Source organism: Chrysochloris asiatica, unplaced genomic scaffold (assembly GCF_000296735.1).
Source record: "Chrysochloris asiatica unplaced genomic scaffold, ChrAsi1.0 scaffold00106, whole genome shotgun sequence".
Lineage (NCBI taxonomy): Eukaryota > Metazoa > Chordata > Mammalia > Afrosoricida > Chrysochloridae > Chrysochloris > Chrysochloris asiatica.
Genome location: NW_006408624.1, coordinates 2,141,377 through 2,168,018, shown reverse-complemented (window position 1 = coordinate 2,168,018; position 26,642 = coordinate 2,141,377). Strand labels below are relative to the sequence as shown.

Sequence of the window (26,642 nt, the reverse complement as noted above, 5' to 3'; positions counted from 1 at the left end):
GAGCTAAAATACTGTTAACTGATGGTACATGGAGGGGAATATAATCATTATAATGAAACAAAGTATATGATTTGTAAACTTTCACTCAATTCACAATAAAAACTTTTTAATAAAAAGAAAAAGAAAGAGGATGGCTCTGACTTAGAGTTGTTGTTAACACATAATAAATGCCAATGATACAAGGATAAAATGAATAAAGAATTTAACTTGGATAGACTTAGATAGATGCATGGAAATAACTGGAACGTTGATCTGAAAAGAGGAATATGGAAAACAATATGCTGACAGGAACAAGAAAGCTATATGTTAATAAGTAGTATACTGAGATTTCTGAGTCAATTTCAACTTGTAGCTACACTAAAGGGTAGAGTAGGACTACTCCATAGGGTTATTTCTTGTAAATCTCTTACAGAAACAGAGTGCCACATCCTTCTCCCAGAGTGTCCGGTGGGTTTGAACTCCCAACCATTCAGTTAGTAGCTAAACATTTTAACCATGGCACCAAAGGGGACACAATGCCAATTTATTTATTATTTCTACTAGACACTGGGCAGTTTCTTAGTAACAAGCTAAGTCATAGGCCATATAATGCACTAGAGGACCAAGGAAAGAAACAGCTTAAGAAGAGCCATCCTAACAATATCAAAATATGGTCTCAAACTCTATCTGCCTGAATTTAATTGAATCCGACTGCTGAGCAATTAAAAAACAAAGGACAGCACAAACAGCTGACAATGGTTGTTGTTAAGTCCTGTTGAGTTGGTCCTGACTCATAGCAACCCTGTATAGGGTTTCCAAGGAAGAGCTGGTGAGGCTGAATCACCAGCAGGGAAATAGTCTGCTTAGCAGACAGACCTGGGAAAAGAAACACCTTGCTTAAACCCACTGTCAGTCCAGGGTAACTATGCACACTGAAGGCTGTCCTGTCCTATCAAAGGTTTCACACTGTAGGGGACGGGAAGAAGGTAGACCTCAGTAAAATAGCCTAACCCAAGTCACAAAACAACAAAAACAAACTCCAAAAAGGAATAAGAGGGTGGTTACAGTATCCAAAATTTCTGTAATGGTGATGCTGGTTGTGTGCCATGGAGTCAGTTACAACTTCCAGCGATCTTGTATAGGGTTTCTGAGGCTATAAATCTTTACGGGAGCAAAAAGCCTCATATTTCTTTGCAGACCTTGAAGCTATAATATACAACCCAAAATGTCTACTTTTCAATAACAACAAAAATTTATTAGACATACCAAGAAACATTAAAGTGTGACACATTCACAGGAAGAGAAAAAAGCACGAGAAACAGGGGGATCATACATAAGATTTAGTAAAGAATTCAAAATAGCCATTATAAAGTATGTTCAAAGAACTAAAGGAAACCTTGTTTCAATGACAATGTCTCTTCAAATAGAGATTATCAGTGAAGAAATATCCTAAAAATTCCGATTCCATGAAAACTTCTATGTATATGAATTTTAAATGATTTCCTCGCTCTTAAAAAATAGTAATGCTAATCAACACATAGTTCACCAACAGAAATTAATAGGTTTGTATTAACTGAAATTAAAAAACCAAAACTCTGATCCAATGCAATTTGGTGGGACTGTTTAAAGTAGCTCTGGTAGTGTACTGGTTATGAATCGGGCTGCGAACTGCAACATCAGCAGTTCGAAACTACCAGTTGTTCCGCGAGAGAAAGATGAGGCGTTCTGCTCCCGTAAAGATTAACAGCCTCAGAAACCCTGTGCTGGGTCGCTATGAGTCAGAACCAACTCCGCGGCACATAACAACAACAACAACAACATTATGTCTCTCACCAAAAAATGACAAAAGTATTTGCAAAAAAAAGAAACCATCAACTAAAATCCAGTCTAATTTAATATATTAAACATAATTTAATGTAAAAATAAAATGTTTAAGCAATTTGTCAAAAACCACACAGCAACTAGGAGTCAGAACAAGATGTAAAAGCTAGGTTTAGACCATTTCAAACCTTTGTTTTTCTACAGTTAAACAACTACACTACATAATATCCATATTATATAACTACACTGTTATAATGATAAGGGAATCAAACGAATTGTTCACAATATGGCATATCAACAACTTCCTTCTCTTTGATATTAACTTGTTAAAGCCTTGTTGTTGTTGTTAAGTGCCATTGAGTCGGTTCCGACCCATAGCAACCCTGTACAGGGTTTCCGAGGGTGTAAATCTTTACGGGAGTAGAAAGCCTCATCTTTCTCCCGCGGAGCGGCTGGTAGTTTCGAACCGCTGACCTTAAGGTTCGCAGCCCGATTCGTAACCACTACGCTACCAGAGCTCCTTTGTTAAAGCCTTAGGCAGGGTAAATACTTAGCTCACAAGGATGTTGCAAGAACTAATACACACAACTAAACATGTCACCTAGGAATGAATATAAACTGCTCCTTTTCCATAAACTAAGTTAAAATTTAAAAGGTCCAAAGAACATACCTGTCTGGCATTCTTTGTTTTGAGTATGTGGTTTGCAAGAGGTGGCTTTAGTCTGTGTAATAGGTTTGCACAATAAAGCTTTGTTCTTCAAAAGTCTTGGAGGTTGGGAAGGTGGTAGTTTCAGGGCATCTGTTTGTGTACTTGCCTAGGTGAAAAACCAGAAACCAATGAGATTCTTAAAATATTATCATCAATAATAGAAATATAATTTAAAAATCAATACCATACTGGAATTGCAAGAGACACAGCAGGTAAATAATAAATTAAATATCTGAGAAATAAAATATTCCTGAAGTAATATAGCAGCAGTAAAGGAATATTATGATGATAATATATTGATTCTGAATGTATCTAATTACCAGTTCTGTTTACTAGAAATATATAATTTCCATTGTAAGATACTGTTGATTAATAATAATGTTAATGGAGTTTAAAATGAGAATTGTAATTTCTAATTTGACTTAAATCTTAGAAACTTAACTTTCAAGATAACTAGCAGTAACTTAGAATCACTTATGACCATTTAAATAACTTGAATAAAGATAAGAAAGTTACATCAAATACCAGGAAACACTTTAGAAATAACAGTATTGCTATCACGTTTTTATCGTTATTTATTTTTTTCTTTTAAGAGATAATGCAGAAAATATTAATGCATGAACAAAGGAATCTCCAATAAGAGAAAACTAACTATATTTAATAATTATCTTATTTGCTATCTGACTGAACTATAAAACCTCCAAAGAACTTTTTAGGCCTGAAATTTGTACAACTTAATTCCAAACAAAAAAAAATTACGTTTTTTAAAAATAGACTTTCAGGAACTATATGAAGACAGTAAGCATTCAAAATAAATTAAAGTATATATAAAAGACCCTAAGAACAGGACTGCTAACCTCAAGGTCAGTGGTTCAAACCCATCAGTTGTTCCTTGGAAACCCTATACAGAGTTGCTAGGAGTCAGAACCAACTTGAAGGTACTTAACCACAACAATAATTCTTTAACAAAGATGAAATCAACTAGTGATATTCATTTTATGTAATAAAAAATACCCCAAAAACCCCTCAAAACAGCTGCCATGGAGTTGATTCTGACTCATGGCAATCTACTCTGCAATGCGTGAAGAGAAATGAACACCCTAATATTTTCAAGGCTGTGACCTTTTAGAAACAGATTGCCAGGCTTTTCCTCAGAGGTACCTCTGAGTGAGTTGAATTGCCAGTATTTTGGTTACTAGGCTGCCCAAGGATGACAAAGCCATTGCAGTTAAGTCAATTTTGACTCATGGCAGTCCTGTGTGTTACAAAGTAGAACTGCTCAAACAGGGTTTTTCTTGGCTGGTGTGGCACTGCAGGATAATGTATTAGACAGTTTGAACAGCTAGGTCGGCAGTTAAAATCCACCAGTTGCTCTCAGAAACCCTATACAGGGTCACTAAACTGACTTGATGGCACTTCAAAACAAAAACAACTTTTACAGAATCAGACTGCCAGGCATTCTTCCAGAGTGTCACTAGGTGGGGTTTGAACAACCAACCAGCTGCAAACTGTGTGTGCCACTCAGGCACCTTAAGAAAAAGAAAAAAATCTCACTGCCATTGAAATATTTCCAACACACAGTGACCCTACAGAACTAAGCAGAATTGCCCCAGAGGATTTCCAAGACTGTAAATCTTTAAGAAAAAAAACTGCCAAGTTTTTCTCCCTCAGAACAGCTATGGTGCATTCAAACTGCTATGCTTTTGGTTAGCAACTAAATAAGCACTTTAACCACTACCAGGGCGCCTTCCAGTAAACAATGTTGTTGTTGTTAAGTGCCATGGAGTTGGTTTCAATCCATAGCGACCCTTTATAGGGTTTCCAAGGAACAACTGGTGAGCTTGAACCAGCAACCTTGCGGTTCAAAACACGTTGCAATCCAGCGCATTAAACCGCAGTACCACACCAGACCAAACCAGAGGGAATAAATCGCCAAAACATATTCGTATTCATAAAAGTTGAAAATGCATACAGTGACAATGGTAGTAAAAATAATAAAACTTACATCCCCAATAATTTTTGCTGTTACTGTCGGGACTGCACCTGATACAAAGTAAAACACAGATTTAGGATATTATATGATTATTTAAATATTAGCATTCAAAGAATTTTTGATCAATAAACAACAGAGCATCATCATAAGAACATGTGTTATTCCTAATTTAACCGAGTGGAAAAGATCAGAAGTTTTAAGTACAGTATGAGAAACAGAGATTTGAAACTTGTAGAACACTATTTTAGATCTTGGCAACCCACAATGAGCCATCTTTCTCATAGAAATATGTCACACATACGGAAACAATCATTGATGAGAGAAAGCACAAAACCACTGTATACACCACAAAAAAGCTAGACAAACGCTTTCCAATTCAGGTATACCTTGTAAGACACTGTTAGAATTTACTGTGGGCTGGGCAGCAGGAGCACTTGCTAACGATACTACATTAGCAATAACTGGAGTTGAATCTTTTCTTAGAGATGGGGGTCCTGTTGAACCAGCTTGAACCATGGAAATACTTGCTGATTAGAATATATAAAAACAAGAAAACATCATGTATACAATAACACATAAAAACATATTAAAGTGATTAAACAATGCTTTAAGGTTAATTTCTACTGATATAAACAGTCACTACAGGATTGGGGTGTTTTTTTTGTTCATTTTTTAATTAGTGAGACTTAAATTACATGCACTTTATCTTTGTATAAAAATAAAAGTAGTCTTAATTAAAAAACAACCACAAAAACAAAAACACAGAGGCACAATACTAATGAAGAGTCCAGAGAAGATTTAATAAACTTTTAAGTGCTTGAAGTAGGCTCTTACAGTTCTTGCTTCTATTTGTCAACAGGCTGTACTGAAATCATTCTAGCTTTTACAGTAGTACTATAAACTTTATTTAACCATAAAGTTTCTGACATTAAATGGCCTAACTATGAATATGGTACATTTGAAAGGCCATATGACTGACTTAATATTTTATGTACTTTTTAAATAAGTATTCTCAATTACTTTTTACAGAAAATCAAGGTGTATATATAATTAAAACATATTAACTACTAGTGATAAAGTACTTAGAATAGTAAATTTGATTCCATACACTGAGTTTAAAGAACTCATTTCTATCCAGCTTTACCCTAAAGTACTAAAAAAAAAAAAAAGGGAGGGATTTACAATTTAATAATTTCATGAAATTACTGAAAACTGTTTACAGTTCCTATAGAACAATAGTTCAGGTCCTTGTGTTTAACAAAAATGCTACTGATGACTTAAGTTTAATTTTACCTGCATTGCTTTGGGAAGGTGGTTCACACATACTTTGCTGATTACAGAACACCAAAATACAAAGCAGGTTACAAAAATGTTTCATTTCTCCTCGCCACTTCAAAGACTCACTGAGCTTACCCTGTCGCTTACAACCATCACATTTAGCCATCTAAGAAACAAACAGAAAATATTAATTGCGTAAAAGAATGAGAAACAAATTACTGTATCAGACAAATTTAAAAACAGGACACAGATAACAAGTAAAGCAATTAACATTTATATTACAAAAAGAAAGGTTAATTGTCCTACATTGTTAAGTATGTATCTATTTCTCAATGAATTTATTCTAAAATTAAAGCAAAAATACATACAAAACAAAAACTATTCCATGTTTAAAGACTCCAATAAAAACTACCTAAAAAACAAAGGTAAAAAAATATTTATTTTTATCATAGACTTTAGAAAACTAATTTTAGTTAAATAATAAATACATAAAATCCCAATTTTAAATACTTTAATTCTTTAAAAATATTTTTGTTAGTACTTTAATCTTAAGACAGTTTCATCTTCTATAAGGAAATGAAAACCGAAAGGAATCAAACTACAAAAACATTGTGGTAGGTGGTGGCTGTGTGCCTTGGAGTCAGTTCCGACTCATAGCGACCCTATACAGGGTTTCCGAGGCTATAGATTTTTACGGGAGCAGAATGCCTCATCTTTCTCCCGGGGAACAGCTGGTGGTTTCGAATTGCTGACCTTGCTATTTGCAACCCGATTCGTAACCACTATCCTACCAGAGCTCCTTAACAAAACATTAGTCCTCTTAAATTTTATATTAATTGCAAAAAGAGATTATAGTACATTTAATTTTCAAAAGTTTTAAATCATTGAATTGCCCTTCATAGTTCATAAAAGAATGGAATAACTTATGTCTTTGCTTGAAAATCCCAGGAATGTGGATAAGTTTTACCTGATAGAACAAAACTGTGTATTTAGACATGCATTCTTCACAACAGAACTCTTCCACCTTTCCCCCTAAATTATTCTGTACCAATTTGGGTGATGTCTGTAAACAATAACTGCACATTTTACAGTGACTTCCCCAACGTTTTGCCAAGTCATGTTTATAAAGCAATTTGCAACCTAAAAATCAGGGAAGAGAAGATATACATCAGGGAGAAACACTCACATCTAGTATTTAAATGACCTAGGACAATTACTACCTCAACAGATCAATTTAGGATTGTTACTAGCACTTTAGAAAATGAAATAGTAAGACAGGATAGAAAACATTATAGTGCATTACATATAGTAAGAAGAGTTATGCTTCAAGAAACTTATTTGCATATAAGTTAATACAGAATACTAGTCACAATGTAAAATGTATTTCTTCTTTTGTGCTGTAGTCAAAAGATCTGAAAGCTAAGCTGTTTGTCTTAGGAGATTACTCTTGTGTACTTTAAAAATAAACACTTTTCATATATGGTCATCTAATTAGAGGAAGCACTTTTATCTCATGTTTATTTGCATGCATAGGCCATTTATATTCAGAAACTTAACAGCTGTGAAATAAAAGTATCATCTTAGGAAGCAACCATAATTTAAGGAATCCCCTTTAGAAATAAATATAACAATTACAAGAGCCTTGAGGTCCCTAGCAACCTAATAATGTTAAATATATTTTACATCACCTCGATCATCTGCATTATATACTGAAGATCTTTTCCTTTATTTCAACCTTTAAATATAATATGAAGGACTAGATCAGAAGAGCCAACAAAGTGCAAGCAACAAAAAAAAGTTTTGGCATTATACATGAAGGATAAAATAGATGGACTTAAAAGCATAAAAAATCAACTACTTTTATAACAACCAACATGCTCAGTAGGTAAAATTATCTTCTGTTTTTACCTTCACTACAGAATGACTTGTCAGCACCTGAGAATCGCACAGTCTCCTTTAGAATTTTCTCAATTTTACAATATTCACACATTGCCATTACATTATTTATTTTCTTATATTCATCACAACAATTCTTGCCACAAAACTGAAACATTTTACCCTGCAAAGAAATAATTATTGAGTACCAATTAAACATTTGTTTTCTCTTATAGTCATCCTATCCCTCTTACTCTCAAAACAAACAGTAAAATTTTCCAGAGATGAATAAACTAAAAATAATTTTACAAACAGTAGTTTATACTTAATCCTTTATCACGATCCTGTACTTTACCTTATAATCTAGAAGTTCTGGTTTTGTGGCAAAAAGACGGTTACAGTGCTGACATTTAAGTTTCACCACACTTCGTCCAAACCCAACATGTTGGGATTGAGCAGCAAGACGCTGAAGACCAGCTGCAGCAGAGCTACTACTGATGGAGGTGGGAGAAACAGCGGAGGTGCTACCTCCTCCTGCTGACACTGTTGAACCTGTGGGGATGCTTACAATTACTTGGCCCTGAGACAAGGGCACTACTGAAGAATTCATTCCTGTTGGTTTGTTGAACAAGTTCTGGAAAAAAAAAAAATTTAAAAGATCAATCTAATTATTTGTTCAATTCCAACTCAGCGCAAACTACAGGACAGAGTTTCCTAAGCTATAATCTTTATAGAAGCAAACTGCCACAACTTTCTCCCGAGAAGTGTCTGATAAGTTCAAACAACCGACCTTTGGGTTAGCCTGTGAGCACCTTAACCATTGTGTCATCAAGGCTCATTTGTAATAATAGTACCATTTAATTTTAGAGAAGATACTTAAATGACATGCTTCCAAGTACAGGATATGCCACAGAAACCAAACCTAACAGGGTAGAGATAGAAATTAAGACAATGCAGGCATTAGAAACACTTAAGTTTACATTAGGATAGCAGGCCATTCAATGAATTGAGAAAAGGAAGATTCCTGAAGCCATACCTGGAAAGCTACCACACAACTGTAGCTGCAGAAGTTGCGTATACTTCCATCTGACATGGCTAGATGATACTGAGGGACTGCTGAGGTTTTACAACTGTTACACTGAACTTGTACACCTTAGAAAATCAAAAATAAAAACTAATGAATAACATGCACAAAAAGATGAGAATAACTATTGTACAATATACAAAATTTCAAGGGCCTGGTTAAGTTGCAGAAAATAAAGTGACTCAATCATTTCACATACACACAAAAACTAGTAATAAGAACTCCCTCCCCCTCCCATTTAAAATGGTTATAGTCTATTCTGAAACTACAAATCAATGAAACTTGAAATAAAGCAGGCGTGGATAAAAAAAAAAACATTATTAAAAGAAACTTATGAAATTCCTTTGATAAAGAGGAATTAACAAATAAGTAAATAAACATTAAATAAGCAATCAAGGAAACAGGTGATACCTTACAACAAAGATCTGAAATAATTTTAATTTTCCTTAAAAATCATATACAAATTTGGACGTCTGTACTATAAAAATAAAGCAATCACCATACTTTTTTCAACTACTGGTAGTGGTGGTTATGTGCCATGGAGTCAGAACCGACTCAGAGTGACCCAGTAAAGGGTTTCCAAGGCTCTAAATCTTTACAGGAGCAGAAAGCATCATCTTTCTTCCACCTAACAGCTGGTAGTTTTAAACTGTTGACCTTGTTGTTCGCAGCCCAATTCGTAACCACTATGCTACCAGAGCTCAACTACTACATTGACAAATTTCATGAATCCAGTATTACCTGTAGAAGTAACAATTTTAACTCTGTAAGCAGATAAACAATTAACAGAACAGAAAAGCTCTGTCTTCCCCAAGTTATTGGTATTTTCAATCATTTCTGCAGAAGATCTCAATGATTTGCAAAGTGCACATGGTGTGATTTTGGCTGATTTCTATTAAAAGAATGAAACAAAGTTTATTTATATCAAATTCTGAGTTAAAGCACAACTCTTTAAAATGTTTACATCAGAAATACTTTAATCAGTGGCTTCAAACTTTCATGATTATGATCTCAGTAAGAAAGTTTACAAAGTGACCCAACACACACATACTTTCCATGCTTTGTGATTATATATCATATGCTTTTATATATAACTGAAAATTTTAACAAAACAATACATGGTAACATGTCATGCACTTTTGATATCTTCTATTTTGTTTATTGCATTAAAAAATAATGCAGGTCACAATCTAGCAAGTAATTTCAGTATCTTCTAATTAATTGTAACCATAGTTTAAAAAACATTTTAAACAATAATACAACAGAAAATTCATCCTTCTATACTATCTTATAAATTGGGAAGATAATCACAAAAGAGGTGCTATAGATATCTATAAAATGTTAATTAAAGGAGACAAACACTTAAACATATTAGAAATTTCATTGTCAAATATTCTACTACCAATAACAAAGTACATTATAATCAATGACAGCAAATCTTGTATACTATGTTGTTGTTATGTGCCGTAGAATCTATTCCAACTCATAGCGACCCTGTACAGGGTTTCCAAGGCTGTAAGTCTTTAGAGGAGCAGAAAACCTCATCTTTCTCCAGCAGAACAGTTGGTAGTTTTGAACTGCTGACCTTAAGGTTCGCAGCCCAATTCGTAAGCACTATGCTAGCTAGTAGAGCTCCTTCTTGTATACTATAAGCACTCTAAAATAAATCACTATAATTTGTTAAGTCCCCACACTCAAGGATTCAGAAGCAAGTAATGCTGAATATTATTAATCATGTCACATATTCACAATTACTAAAGTCTGCCAAGCACTTGTTTTGTTGTTTGTTGCCACTGAATCACTTCTGACTCAGCGATCTTATGAACAAACAGGATGAAAACACTGCCTGGTTCTTCTTCATCCTCGCAATCGTTAAGCTTGACCCCATTGCTGCTGCCACTATACTGATCCATCCTGTTCAGAGTCTTCTTCTTTTGCCCTTATCCTTCACTTTACCCAGTCCTTCTCCAGGGACTGGTCCCTTCTGATAGTATGTCAGAGGTCTGAGAGAAAAAGTCCTGCCATCCTGGCTTCAAAGGAGCATTCTGGTTGTACCACTTCCAACAAAGATTTGTTTGTTATTTTAGCAGCACAGGTACGTTTAATATTCTTCTCAAACACCATTACTCAAATGCATCAGTTCTTATACAGCTTTCTTTATTCACCGTCCAACTTTCACATGCATATGAAGCTATTGAAAATACCATGGCTTGAGTCAGGCACACCTCAGTCCTCACACTGACATCTTTGCTCTTGAACACCTTAAAGAGGTCTTATGCAGCAGATGTGACTGATGTAATACATTGTTTGATTTCTTGGCTGCTACACGACTTTGACAGTGTTTGACAACTTCAATCTTTTTTCCATTCGTGATGATGTTATTTATTGGTCCAGTGTTGAGGAGTTTAAGGTTTGTTTGTTTAATAATGAGGCATAACCCACACTGAAGGCTGTGGTCTTTGATCTTCATCAGTCAATATTTTATGTTCTCTTCACTTTCAGCAAGCAAGGTTATCATCTGTATATTGCAGATTATTAATAAGTCTTCCTCCAATATTGATCCCATGGTTTTCTTCATATAATCAAGTTTTTGGATTAGCTGCTTAGTGTACAGTCTGAAAAAGTATGGTAAAAGAATACAACCCTGGCATACTTTCCCGATTTAAAACCATTCAGTGCTCCCTTGTCCTGTTTGAATGACTGCCCCTTGGTCTCCATACAGGTTCCTAAAACACAATTAAGTATTCCAGAAAACTATTTCTCCACAATGATATCCATATCTTATCATGATCCACACACTCAAAAGCTTCTGCATAGTCAAAAAAGCACAGGTAAACATCTTTCTGGTATTCTCTAGTTTCAGCCAAGATTTGACATCAGCAATTATAACCCTCATAGGAGATTTTTAAATGCCTGTTCCCTCTTTAAGCATAAAATTGTGAGATTTCCTCTTTAACGGTACCTGTTAAAATAAGCATAGGCTGCATTGTGCAATGCCTACTGTATCTAAAGCTCCATTTCTTTCTCCCCATGCTGAACTGGAAACACCAACTTTTTAAAGACAAGTCAAGAGTCATTCATCTCATGGTAAGAGAAAGGCTGTGTGCTTGTGGCCAGGAGGCAGGCTTCTAAAATGTGCCCTTTTGTTGTTTAAATAATTATATATTCCTGAGTGTTTTTGTGTACACCTCCCACCACCAAAAAACAAACAAACAAAACAGAGGGAATAGAAGCAAATACTATTTTGAATGATGATGCAAGGAGACTGTAATCATTGCAATGAAATGATGGGTGTAAAACCGATGTTCTTCCATGCAAATTATCACTCGATTCACAATAAAAACTTAAAAAAAAATCTCTATGAACATTCTGCTGAGAGTCCCATCTTGCCCTATCAAACAGAACTTACCATGCTTCCTATGAGGACCAATGTACTCCATATAACTTGCATCAAAAAAACTCAACTTACTGCCAATGAGTTGATTCTAACTCACAGTAACCCTGTATAGGGTTTCCAAGGCTATAAATCTTTATGAGAGCAGAAAACCTCATCTTTTTCCCTCATTTTGGCTGCTGGGTTTGAACTATCAACTTTGTGGGTAGAAGTCCATTGCTTACAGAGCCACACCAGGACTCCTATCAAAGTATCTCTAATTACTCATTTCTATCAATATCTTTACCAGTAGATATGTAGCCTGTCATAACAGAAATTATGTCTAATCTTTTCTTCAATAATTATAAGGAAGAAATAAAAGTAACCAAAATAATCATCTATAATGTGCCAGAGTCTATACTAGGTACTGTATCATTCTACTTAATATGATACTGAAAGCATTTCTGTGACACAGGTAGTACAATCATTCAATTGTTGTTGCTGTTGTTAAGTGCCATCGAGTAGGTTCCGATTCATAGTGACCTTGTACAGGGTTTCCAAGGAGCAGCTTGTGTATTCGAATCGCCAATTAGAGATGAGAAAAATGGAATGAGAGGAGTTTAACTGCTTTCCCAAAAGTAAGACTGTATTTGAATGGGAAATCTGAGGATCAAAACCAGTCTGTTTCACTTTTACATCCAAGTTCTTTCTACACCATAGTGCATTTTTAATATGTGAGAAAATTAACAGGTATGGGCTCCATTAAAACTTTTAATAAATGCAAAACTAATATGCTTCATCCTAACTCTCCTCTCCTCTTTGCTGTTGTTGTTACATGCAATGGAGTCGGTTCTGACTCATAGCAACCCTGCATAGGGTTTCCGAGGCTGTAAATCTTTACAGGGGCAGAAAGCCTTATCTTTCTCTTGCAGAACTGGTAGTTTCAAACTGCTAACCCTGAGGGTTAGCAGCCCAACTCGTAACCACTACGCTACCAGAGCTCCTTAATTCTCCTCCTCTAGTTGAATATAAACTGTTTTCTTAATGGCCAGAAATCAAGTAAATGTCAGTATTGGACACAAAAATGGAAAATGATTAGCAATGAGGAAAAAGACAACACACTTAAAAATAAAAATAGGTTGCCCATACACAAACCAGAAAAACGGTGTTTCTAAAGTAAGGAATACATAGAAAAGCTACGACCTTTTAACATGCCTGCACATTAATGAAAAGCAAACTGCAATTGTTTGCGCAGCATTCATTTTGTTGCTAGTTGCCAGAGAGTTGCTTCTGACTTATTTTAAACTGTATAATGTTTAAAATTCCTGAATCATTACAAACTTTAAAAAAACTATTAAAAATAAATTTCTTCATCAATAATAAATTCATTAATTTTAGTGGGCTGTACTGAAACTTACTAGTCTATGAAAAAGAATGAAAATTGATCAAGAATTTGAAAAGTAATTAAGTACATTCTGTACCTTTATATTAACTTCAAAAAAAAAAAAATCAAACAAATGTTAGTAAATCAGAATTTACTAACAAAACATTAATCTAACAAACACAAAAGTACATGGCTGACATTTGTCATCTAGAGCTCCTCCAGTTCCTCTTCTACAAACCTCATCGATTTACAAAATAATACACAATCCAAAGATAGTATTTTCTATTTCCTAAAGAAAAGAAAGAAATCTTTGACTATAAGATTTTCATTTTCTGGTCTGAAATTAAAATCATACGGTTCTAATTTCAACACATGGATCTGGTTTCAAGAATAAGCATTCAATGAGGGCCTTACCTTACCAAGTAAAAAAAGTTTAGAAGCAAATAAAAATTTATTTCAAAGATTAGAACGTACACACCAAAATGATGGAAATGGTTCTCTGGAAGATGTAAATATTTTTCATCTTATGATGTTCTGTATTTTCAAAATATTGCTAAACAATATAAATAACATTAAAATAATGTTTAAACACTCACAACCTAAAAATCTGAACTTCAAATACATATGCAAAACTGCTACCTATGAAACTTCACAACAGACTTAATATTTAACATGTACTCATTTGAAAAATAGCATTTATATGTAAAAAATATTAGCAAAGCAAATAATAAATATTTCTGACAATATTATCACATAATCAATTCTCTCAAAAATATTTAAAGACCTTCCTAAAATGAACATAGATATAGGGATTAAATATGCTCACATACCTGTTTGTACGCAGTGATACATGTTGAACTACAAAACTTCTTAGACTGTCCCTCTATCTGAAGCACGTGACACTGACCAGATCCACTGTAACAATAACCCCCACAGTTCTCACAACAGTTCATGGTGAGGTTGTTAGCTGAGCGAAACTTCGAGAAACAAGCATCACTGCAAAGTTTATGTACCACATTCTGGTAATTAACTTCATGTCGAATCTAGAAGTTAAAAAACAGCAACATACAAACAATAAACAGGCAATCAAAAATGTTCTTCAAAGAAAATTTAAGATTTCTGGTCCCAATAAAGTATAAAGGCAACTTACAACAGCATTTTTCTGACACATACTACATTTGGTTGAAATGTTATTAGTATTCAGGGAAGCAACAGGTTTTCTTTTCAGTTCATATGTAGACAAACATGACCGACTGCAAAATACTTTACTAGTGGTAGCATTTTCAAACTGGGCATTGATCACATCCTTTGGATTTAAAATGTCTCTAAAAAGGATAACAAATATAAAATAAGACTGTATTTTTCCCCTCTTGTGAGCAAAAATTATGAAATAAAACATAGACAATTATATAGTACAGTGAAACAGCTTTGGAATTGAAATAATCAACTTAAAAATTTACGTTTAATGTCCTGCTTTGAAACTTACCAGAAATTTGATCTAGGATAAATTGATATATTTTTTGGTCTTTAAGTTGTTTCTTGCAAAATGGAACCAATAGTACCTACTTTATAAAAGCGCTATGAGAATATGTTTCAAAAACTAAAAGAATATATGACAAATTGTTAGTATTCATTATACATTATTGTTGTTGTTGGTAAATGCCGTGCCGTCCAGTTCTGACTCATAGTGACTCTGTATAGGGTTTCGGAGGCGCTGTGTTGATCCTACAGCACCATACAGTATGTGGGATTAAAGGAGATCTCTATTTTCTTCTTTGGGCTTTCTCAAAATATTCTTTAAAATAATTACATTCAAAATTTTAAAAGAAAACTAACTTTTAAAAAGAAACACATTTTAAAACATACAAGAATATATTCTAGCATAGCTATATAAAATAATTCCATATCTTTTTTTTTTTTTTTGTAAACACTAGAAGGCAATGAAGAATAAAACCTTAATGATTAAGGCTACTACTCACTCTGCTCTTAATTCCACCCCCCAAAGGTCCCTCTATATGTAGTTTTCCAGATACCATACCTACAAAGTATTTCTAAAAACTACTTTTAAAAATATATTTTGATGACATTTTAAAACAGTACCTCTCCCATGACCACATAATAGCCATGTAATAATAAACTGTTATGCTCATTCCTGCTGCTTAAAGAGCTAATAGTAATAGACTACCTTTAAAACATTATAAATTATCTCCACTTTAATAAATCATAGTTAACATAATGGAAATTATCAACAGAAACACCTGATGTTGCACTACGCTGTAATACATAGCTCCATATCTCTTCTTCTCCTAGGCTACGTGGCTACAGACTGCTCTCCTTTCTTGCATTTTTTTCCTTTTGGTCTTTACATAACTTGTTTTCTATTAAGTGCGAGTCAGTTCCAATGCATAGTGACCTTGAAAGTGGTTTCCATGGAACAGCTGTTGAGTTTGAATTGATGACCTTGTGGTTCACAGTCTAGTGCTGATCATACATCGCCACACCAGTAGTCCTAGGTTTCACCATATTTCATTTCTAGGGGTATTTATAGAGCAGTTACACTGATTATGCACTATGGTCTTAGCTAAGCCCTGAACATGTTCATGCATACTCAGTTTTTATTGAAGCAAATAAGACAAATTATTGATGTTGTTAAATGCCATCGAGTCGATTCTGACCCATAGCGACCCTGTACAGGGTTTCCAAGGAGCATCTGGTTACACATATGTAAAATATCACGGAAGCAGTAGCCAAGGGATCAAACAACATATTACATTAGGCAAATCTGCTGCAAAAGACCTTTTTAAAGTGTTGAAGAGCAAAGATGTCAGAGTTTGAGGACTAAGGTGCACCTGACTCAAGCCATTTTCAATAACCTCATACGCATGCGAAAGCTGGACAGTGAAAAAGGAAGACCATAGAAGACTTGATGCATCTGAGTTATGGTGCCAGAGGAGAATGTTGAAAGTATCATGGGCTGCCAAAAGAAAAAACATCTGTGTTGGAAGAAGTGCAGCCAGAATGCTCCTTAGAGGCCAAGATGGCCAAACTTCGTCTCTCATACTTTGGACATATTGTTAGGCAGGACCAGTTGCTGGAGAAGGATATCATGTTTGGTAAGGTGGCGTTGGTGGTGATGGCTATGTGCCATGGAGTTGGTTCCAACTCATAGTGACCCTGTACAGGGTTTTCGAGGTTGTAAATCTTTACAGGAGCAGAAAGCCTCATCTTTCTCCTGCAGAACAGCTGGTAATTTTGAACTGCTGACCTAGAGGTTAGCAGCCCGATTCATAACCACTACGCTACCAGAACTTAAGGTGAAGAGTCAGAGAAAAAGAGGAAAACCTCCAACAAGTTGGATTGGCAGAGTAGCAGCATCAATGAGCTCAAGTGTGGCAACAAATGTGAGGTTGGCCCAGGACCGAGTAGTGTTTTGTTCTGTTGTGCATAGAGTCCTATGAGTCGGTACCAACTCGATGGCACCTTACAACAACAAAATATCATAGCAAGCTTTCATAAAATACTTAATAGTGACCTACACCTATACATGCAGTAGCTCAAAAGAGGGAACAAATCTTTACAGCGAGGATCATTCCCACCGATACACAGGGTAGACAGGGATGGGCAACTTCGACATTGGCTATCCAAAATGGAGGGGCTACAAAGGCAAGAAGTGACTAGCTTACAAGGTTTCAAGAGGGAGCTTAGTTTAAGAGTGTGGGGGGAAAGAAAGGGTCCCCACTGAATAGCTATCATCTTGTCTAGCTGGGTCTGGTAAAAGGAGATGGGGATAAGATTCGTAAGATTCAATAGTAAATAACTGTTATCATGACTAATTGCGACTGTCACACTTGTAAAGGTAGAAGTTTTGTAACAAAAAAAGGGGAGTGATTGATCTTACAGTCCAGAAACGGTGGACCCTAGGACCATCAAGGAAAAAAAACAGAATGTGGGACCTTATCCAGAGAAGCAGCAGCGCCAGAGATGGAGGCAGAGATGGGGGCATGGAAAGGGGGAGCGGCTGAGGACTCTAGACTCATCAACTAAGAAGAGAAGGACTAAGAACTGGTGGCCAGGAGCAGACTTGCAGAATGTGCCTTTTGGAGATGTAAATTATTATATATGCTTGAGTGGGTTTTTTTTTGTTTGTGTGTTTTTTAAAAAGCTAAAGTAGATAGAGAGAGATACTTTTAACTGATGGTTTATGGAGGGGATTATAATCAATGTAATGAAACAAGTTATATGAATTGTTGAATGTGAAACTGATGATGTGCCCTGTAAACTTTTACTCAATCCACAATAAAAACCTTAAATTAAAAAAAAAAAATGCAATATAAGGAAAAATAAGTTAGCTTAATATGTGAGGTCTGAAGCAATAAGAGGAAAATGAATTAATAAAAAGGGAGAAAATAACACTGAGACTGGAAATGAAAGGGTTAAGGATATACATATACACAGGTAAGGCCAGCTGAAAGAAGAACAGAAAGGGACAAAAGAATTAAAAGAACAATGAATGAGAGGTAGAATGGTCTAAAAGTCATAGGGTAACCAGTTTAAAAAGTAGAAAACTTAAGCAGAATAGAAAATAGACAGGTGGACAAAATCAAACACAACAGAAGATGAAAAATACAACTTTAAAGAACTCAGTTAAATAAGATCATGATAAGATATGAAGTATATAAAAATGACTTATCAACAGATAAAGCTAAGGAGCTCTAATAGTGTAGTGGTGACGAATTGGGCTGCAAACCGCAAGGTAAGCAGTTCGAAACTACCAGCTGTTCCATAGGAGAAAGATAAGGCTTTCTGCTCCCATAAAGATGTACAGTCTCAGAAACCCTGAACAGGGTTGCTATGAGTCGAAACCAACTCCACGGCACACAACAACAACACAGATAAAGCTAAGGCTGATACCAGAGGTCAAGAAGGACAAGAAAAACTTAGATGAGTAGAGTGAGTGTATATATATATATTTATATATATAAAGAAAACACAAAGAGGGTACATACATATTTTAATACATATTTCAGTTTCTTAGTCATTTTGAAAAGATAGAACTGATAATCTTTGAAAAAGTAACTGTGACTATTATTATGAAAGGCCAATTATCACAGAAATTTCAGGAATTGTTGCTCTCTCTCTATAGTAAAAATTCTGCTCCCATAAAGATTTACAGCCTCAGAAACCCTGTACAGGGTTGCTATGAGTGGAACTGACTCCACGGCACACAACCACCACCACCATAGTAAAAATTGGGACTCCAGGTGTGGTGCTGTGGGTTAATGTGCTGGAATGCAAAGTCGATCTGAACACAAAATCAAGTGGTTCAAGCTTACCAGGCTCCTCCTCGGAAACCCTATACAGGGTCACTATGGATCAGAACCAACTCGATAGCACTTAACAACAACAGTAAGAATTAAATAAATAACAATGAAAGTTATGATATGAAATCACTGCAAGGTAAAATAGGAAACAAAAATTATTAAAAATTATTGTTTTAAAACTGACTTAGAGATGTGATATACAAGAGGCTTCATATAAGTTCTTGGAAAAATGGAATCGAAAGACAGTGGAGTTTTTCCATGAACACTTTGAAGTACAATTGTATACGTAAGTCTGCATTTGTAACAGCACTTTCCCCAATTCAAACAGTATAAAGAAGTCTATTTTTGTAATAACATTTTGATAGTAACATGATGTTGAAATTAGCTAATGTTCCTACCTTCTTTGAGTTTATGCTCTAATAAAATAAATGAAAAGGAAAATAAGCCAGTCTCTGTCTCTCAAAACAGCCTTAGAATACTACCTATGGTAACAATGACAAACATATTTTAAAATGTATCTTTAGGAAATTCTTTCACACAAGGAAATTTTAAGTAATAAACCCACCAATCTTACTATTGACCAATCAAAAGTTTAATTTTTAAAAAGCAATTGATATGAAACATCAAAATCAAGTTATAATCAATATGTTGTTGTTAAGATGCCATGGAGTCGCTTCTGACTCACAGCGACCCTATACAGGGCTTCCATGCTTGAATCTTTATGGAACAGACAGCCACATCTTCCTCCTACAGAGCAGCTGATGGGTTTGAACTGCCAACCCTGTGGTTAGCAGTCCAGTGCTTATTCTACCGTGTCACCAGTGCTCCTTAATATGGTAGCTGTGTGCCATTAAGTCAGTTTCAACTCATAGCGACCCTGTATAGGGTTTCTGAGGCTGTAAATCTTTATGGAACAGGAAGTCTCATCTTTCTTCCCCTGAGGGACTGGTAGATTCAAACTGCTGACACCTTGCAGTTAGCAGCCCAACTGATAACCACTACACTCTTAAGGTTCCTTTACTACAGTACAGTGTTGATAAGTGTCACTGAGTCAGTTTTGACTCATAGTGACCTGGTATAGCGTTTCCAAGGCGCAACTAGTAGGTTTGAACCACTGGCCTTGGTATGTGGTTCTAAATGACAATTATACATGAACATTACATGATAAAGAGATGAACGTTTACTACCATTGAAACTATTCAAAAGGATCAGCTTCAAGATAATCAAAATCCAAAAAGTTACAGAAGTATTTGTTACTGTTTTAAATAAAAACATTGTTATAAGGGAACTAGGTACTATACCTTCCAAATGAAACTATCTTGAAGTCAAATTTTCCCTAAGATATGAGATTAAACAATTATTAAATATCATTTTACTATCTCAAATATAACTAAAATTTACCATATCAATTGTTTCACAGAAATGAAGTATAAATGGTATGTATTAATTTATTTATAGAAAAACGTTTAAACATATTCAAATAAAAAACAAATCTATTTTATCAAAACTATGCCCTTTTCCAAAGGAACCGGAGGAGGACGTGTTTTTTTCCCATTCCAGTCAGAAAATGAACAGTATCCATCTGGGAAACTAAAAATACAAATATTTAAAACTAATAAATCATGATATAAATAGCTTACAAATAGAGACAGGTCAACATGTTTCAAAACAAGAATATTATTCACCTGTCCCTCACGTATTCCTTTATATAGTTTATAACATTCACTTTCAAAATTAGCCAGGAATAGGTTTTCCTCAAATGTATCAAATACAATGATCTTACTAGCATTGGTCATGCCCAATTTTCTAGGTACTACAATGGACCTTTTAAAGTAGTTCAAAGATACTGAAAAGATAAAACATTGGATCCAAGTCATTTATACTTAAAATTATGAAATAAATTTTAGTTAGGTAATAGGAAACACAATTATTATTTTTTTTTACCTTTATAATGTGTTATAAAATTTACAATATTTATTGGATTTAATTATATATTGCCTATAGGTCCAATATTAGGACAGGTGAGGCTTTCTGCTCCCGTAAAGATTTACAGCTTTGGGAAACCCTATTCAGGGTGGCTATGTCTTGGAATTGGCTCTTATGGCAGGGAATTACATGTTCAAAATAAAAAAACAGTGGTCATACAATATTCCCAAATGACATAATCTCAGTTTATAAAGTATCTCAACTAATAAAAACAGAAGAGTTGCTCTCAAACCACCTCTTATAAGATACCTTGTTTGAAACCTGTGGACCTAGCACCTAGAAAAACTGCAATGATGTTAATAAAGAGCGTCCTAAAGTCCTTGGAAAAATTCCATTATCTTTTAACAACTACTTTCTCATAAACTTTTTAAAGCTCTCTCATACTAAATAATATGGTACTTCTCAAAATAAACAAAGTAAAACAAAACACAGAAAAGAATAAACACAATAAAAACAAAGCATGCTTTTTTAAAAAAAGATAATAGAGAAGATAATTTAGAATTCTGCTATACTTTGAGCAACTTGAACATGTTTTCTTGGTAGGAGGAGGTGGTGGGCGGGCAGGTGGAACGGTATATCCAGTGAGACACAGCGTTGAGCAGAATAGCTGAGTAGAACCTTTTCTCTGATAAGCAGTTTGCCCCTTCTGGAGTATTTTTTTACAACCAGAACAGGAAACTCGAACAGCTGTGGCTGGAACTGAAGGAAGCATTTTATTCACGCCAGATGATGCCAGAGAAGGTTGAAAGCCAGTAGTTAGCTGTGGAGCTTTGAAAAAAGAAAGAAAGAAAACTATGCTTTACTTTTTACCATTAATTTTAAGTATGCATTTATTTTTCCCTTCTAGAGTTAGTCTTGAAGCCAAACACTAATTATGCAGTATGTAATAAAGGCATTCTACATAAAGATACTGCCTGACTTACTAACATAGGTATTTTTTTTTCACGTAGACTGGTCAGAATAAACAAACATGACTAATTTATTTACTTCTATGTCTTACCAAGAGGACTGCCACTAACAGAAAACACAGCACTAATTTTCAGTTCTCCCTCTTGAGTTTTTTGCTGCTGGCCATGACCATACTCCTTTAATAAAACAAAGAAAAATAAGTAAACGCACTTCAGAAAGAATAACAATGTAATTCAAGAAATCCACAAATTAACGGCATTTTAGAATGATTATGCAGAGGTATGAAATATTTACTATATTAAAATAAATAAGAAATTATACAATACAAAACAGTAAGCAAACTATAATTGCAATAAGAGTAAATAAGTTTATACATACTAGGAAGACAGGTTAAATAAATAATGAAAGCAGCTGCCTAATTAATTAGCCTATTGCACAATCAGATACGTATAAATTATTTTAGAAAATTCCTCTTGAATATTTCAGCATTTTAATATGTATATCTATTATAAAAGTAACATACAATACAGAAAATTATGATAAACAGAGAAATTTAAATCCTAATCGTATTTCCATCATCCAAAGCAACCAGTTATTATTTTGATATATTTCTTTCCAGTCTTTTCCCCTCTTCCATTCAGAGGTTTTATTTGTTTACATAGTTGTAAATACTGTATACAGAAATATCATTCTTATAAACTGACTTTGATGACTTGAATCATTTCAACTTTTGGATTTTGCTATATATTACTTCAACATAACTTGAAGTGATTATATATCAACATTTATGTTAGAAAACAAGAACCCCTGAGGTTAACAGATAGATTCCAAAAAGTCTGAGAAAACTAAAAGAATATTGTAAGTTTCAACAATTTTTAAAAGTCACCAATCACCACCACATAATTGAGTTCTATTGCAAGAGTTCAGCACTGTTATTTGCTTTTAAACTTACTGTATTGTGAAACTCCCAAGTGGTAAGTAAACATAATTTTCTTTTAACCCATTGCTTATCACACTAAAACTTTCCAAAACCACGGAGAATCCTTATTCTCAGCATTTTCAGGCATCTTAAACGTATACTTTTTTCTGTTAAGAGTATTTACTATGTACTAACTCCAGTATAAAGAGCTCTGGTATAGTAGTGGTTACCAATTGGGCTGCAAATCACAAGGTCAGCAGTTTGAAACTACCAACTGCTCCGCGGGAGAAAGATGAGGCTTTCTGCTCCCATAAAGATTTACAGCCTTGGAAACACTGTTCAGGGTCACTATGGGTCGAACCAACTCTACGGCACTTAACAACAACAACTCCAATATGGCCCTACACAACACTAAGATTACAACGATAATGCACCACTGACTTACTTAATATTGCCACATATTTAGCACAATCAGTAACATCCTGATGAACATTTTTGTTAATATTCATATTTTCATATTAAGATTCTTGTTTAAGAAAAGATCCTTAAAGTGAGATTAGGTAAAAAGGTCACTGATAGACAACAACAACAAAAAATAAATCTACATTATATATACTCCAGCAAACTAAAACAGAAGTCATTTAAGTCTTTTCCTACTGGGGTTTCAATTGGCAATTATTTTAAAATGTCATCATTTACCAAAAAAAAAAAAAATCCATCATATTGTAAATAAATATATTAATCGTCTGAAGTATCTGTTATATAACATCTGAAGTAACACTTTTATTAAAGTTTCTGTTTTTATACCAAAAATCTAATAACCTTTTTCCTTTTAATAATTCTTTTAACTCTTACAAAGTTCTACTTCCATAAAAAATAATAACAAACTGGTTTCATTATCTCTGATAAAGTTCTTTAATATAGGGATCAGGAAACTTTGTAAAGGGTGAGATGTTATTGTTTTTAAGTGCTGTCGCATTAGTTTTGACTCAGAGCAACCCTGTGTAGGTTTCCATGGAAGTGTCAGTGGATTGAACTGTTGACCTTATGGTTTGCAGTCCAGTGCTTATCCTACAGCACCATACCAGGACTCCAGATATGATACTTTGTGTGCCATGTAGTGTCTCTGTCTCACTTTGCCTTTGATTATTGAAAGCAGTGAGGTGGATAATGTTCCCACAAAAGTTTATTTGTGAAAACTAGTAGAAAAACAAAACAAAAATCAGGAACAGGCTGGATTTGGCCTGAAGTCCGTAGTTTGCCTAGCTGTTTAATTAATCTGAGCTTTACTCATTTTGAAGTATGATAGGTGTTTTTTTTCTTCCCCCCTCTAAATGGCAAATGAATTTCTTATAATTCACTGATGATTAATATATCAAAAAGTGTTTATTAGGAGTCAATGTATAAGTTCTCATTTTTCAAAGGAGTTCTGGTAGCGCAGTGGTTACGAATTGGGCTGCGAACCACAAGGTCAGCAGTTCGAAACTACCAGCTGTTCCACGGGAGAAAGATGAGGCTTTCTGCTTCCGCAAAGATTTACAGTCTAGGAAACCCTGTACAGGGTCGCTATGAGTTGGAACCGACTCCACGGCACTTAACAACAACAATTATATGAAACCCTATACAGGGTCGCTATGGGAAGGAATCGACTCGACGGCACTTAACAACAACAATCTTATGATACTACACTATACAAATTAAAATAATTGCAGGATATTTAATTATTTAATTGGGTTTGCTACTTTAACCCTCTCTATTTATTTTTAGAATATATGTATATGAATGTATTTGCATGTTTGCATGCAAGCTGATTCACACTTTTTTTTAAACTTCAGAACCTAACCATTGATTTTTTCCATCAAAATTACATCAAACCCTTATAATGTGGAAATAACTGACATTTTCATATTTCTTACATTTTAAAATGACCACTAGTCTTTTATCTGACATATTTACTTTCTGATTGCTACTGGAAATACAGCTTTTTCATTATATTACCTAATTGTGCAACCACTGGTTTATAGAAACATTGCTCTTTTAATACAGCTACAATTGAACTACATACTCCACTAAATTTTTATGAATTCTATTAATTCTCTAATAAAGACCTTAGCAGCAAATGATGATTTTTAACTCCCCTTTTCTATTATTTATTCTTCTAATTTTTTAAACATGCATTAGGTCAAAACTCCAACGAAAGTTAAAAAAAATAATGGTGATATCAGTAACCTGTTTTCTTTTAATAATTATTAACTGAAGATTTCTAGCATTTTAAACAGATGCTTTATTGATCTGAAGTAAATATTTCCTTACCATGATAAACAGTTATCTACTATAAGTAATGCATAGTGAATTACATGAGATGTCTTCTGGTATCTAATAAAATTACACAGTCATAATTGACCTGTTGATGAAATATATACATTAAAAGATCTAATACTGACCCATCCTGACACTCCTGTTATATAGTATATTAAAGCAAATTTCAAATTAAAGCAATTTTGAAACTCAGAAAATTCCAAACATAATCAATGTTCAGAGGCATATTTTAATGGTGCTAGTCAATTCTATCATTCTGACAGTTATTCCAAACTTCTGACACTTTTCTCAAGCTTCAAAAATACTTTCATCTTACTATATATATATGTAACACAGTAAAATTAGTATACATGTTAAGTACTGTTTATCCCCCACAAGACCTTCAATGTAGAATCTACACTTGTTTTGTTTGTATCTCCTATAGTACCTAAATTTACAAATACCTGATAATGATTAATAAATGTTTTCCCAATAAATAAAAACCTGATTGATGACTCTAAAGCTTTGAGAAGCAGAAAAATAATAGGTGTCAAAACAAAACAAATTCTTTCAGCAACATCTTTACCTCCCCCCTTTCATTTAACACAAAGGAAGATCTGTCTGTATTAGTATCCCAAGAACTGTATTTTAGAAAATAATAATCTAAATTCTATAGCGAAAAATACTTGATGTGGCTACAGAATTTAGGTTCTTATAAATTCTAGGCTCTTATAAAACCCATGGTGTGGTGCTATACGATAAACACTGGACTGCAAAGTCGATTTGAACTGCAAGGTCGGTGGTTCAAACCTATCAGCTGTTCCTTGGAAACCCTAGTACAGAGCCACTGTGAGTTGGAAGCGACTTGATGGCACTTAACAACAACATAAAACCCCAACATCTGAATTACTGAGTTCTACTTTCCTGTTGTTGCTGCTACTGTAAATGCCATCAAGTCGGTTCTGGCTCAGTGACCCATGTACAGGAGCAGTTTTTGAGTTTCAATCACTGATGTACTTCTTAGATAGTAGAAATAACTACTGAGACAATTAATTTGCTTTTCCATCCTAATCCATTTACTTCAATGCAATTGTGGATTCGTTTTCCCTCTCTTATTAAGAAAAAAAATATTTTTTTTAAGATTTTAATGTAGTATTTATTGAGTGCCCAGATTTTAGAAGCTATGGAGACAGAGAAAGGAAAATATTAACTCTCTTGCTCTTTAAAACCCTTCCTATGCAGTTTTTAAAAATTAAGCAACTTTTATTTAAAGCAAGATTAATAGATTAATAAGAATAGGAAGACTATGATCATGGCTCCAGATTAGCGACTTCCTGGCCATGGAGTCTTGAGTTGCTAACTTAATTTCTATGAACTTCAGTATCCTCATCTACTTATCTATTAATGGGATACACATCCTCTATTCTGGTCATCTTATATAAAGTTGTTAGAAGGATAATGCAAAACAGTACGAGTAAAATCACCTATAATTAAAAATGTTACAAACAATATTAGTCACATGCAGTGGGATTAGTCTGAAGAAATGAAACTGAGAGACCACAATGATGTTATACCAGATTCAAAGGCGGGAGGAAGATGACTGACAAAACACTGAAATCATTAGGAAAGAAACAGCCAAGAGCAAATGAATAGAAAGCTAAAAATACACATTCATTTCAGCACCTTAGTATTTCATATAGGAAATGAAAGTAA

The 26,642-nt window shown here is 34.3% G+C and overlaps 1 protein-coding gene across 2 annotated transcripts in view; it reads right to left on the bottom strand.

Annotated features, from left to right (window-relative positions):
- The window catches only part of ZMYM4 (zinc finger, MYM-type 4), a 203,172-nt gene that overhangs the window by 37,714 nt on the left and 138,816 nt on the right, over positions 1–26,642 (bottom strand). For both annotated transcript variants that reach the window (XM_006867520.1, XM_006867521.1), the window contains 13 exons: positions 21,804–21,888; positions 21,316–21,571; positions 14,647–14,821; positions 14,327–14,539; positions 9,481–9,631; positions 8,692–8,807; positions 8,011–8,289; positions 7,689–7,839; positions 6,748–6,920; positions 5,796–5,946; positions 4,889–5,029; positions 4,515–4,552; positions 2,471–2,615 (listed from right to left, as the gene is read on the bottom strand). In XM_006867520.1, the coding sequence (XP_006867582.1) occupies positions 2,471–2,615; positions 4,515–4,552; positions 4,889–5,029; positions 5,796–5,946; positions 6,748–6,920; positions 7,689–7,839; positions 8,011–8,289; positions 8,692–8,807; positions 9,481–9,631; positions 14,327–14,539; positions 14,647–14,821; positions 21,316–21,571; positions 21,804–21,888 (2,074 nt within the window). The remainder of the gene's footprint in view (positions 1–2,470; positions 2,616–4,514; positions 4,553–4,888; positions 5,030–5,795; positions 5,947–6,747; positions 6,921–7,688; positions 7,840–8,010; positions 8,290–8,691; positions 8,808–9,480; positions 9,632–14,326; positions 14,540–14,646; positions 14,822–21,315; positions 21,572–21,803; positions 21,889–26,642) is intronic.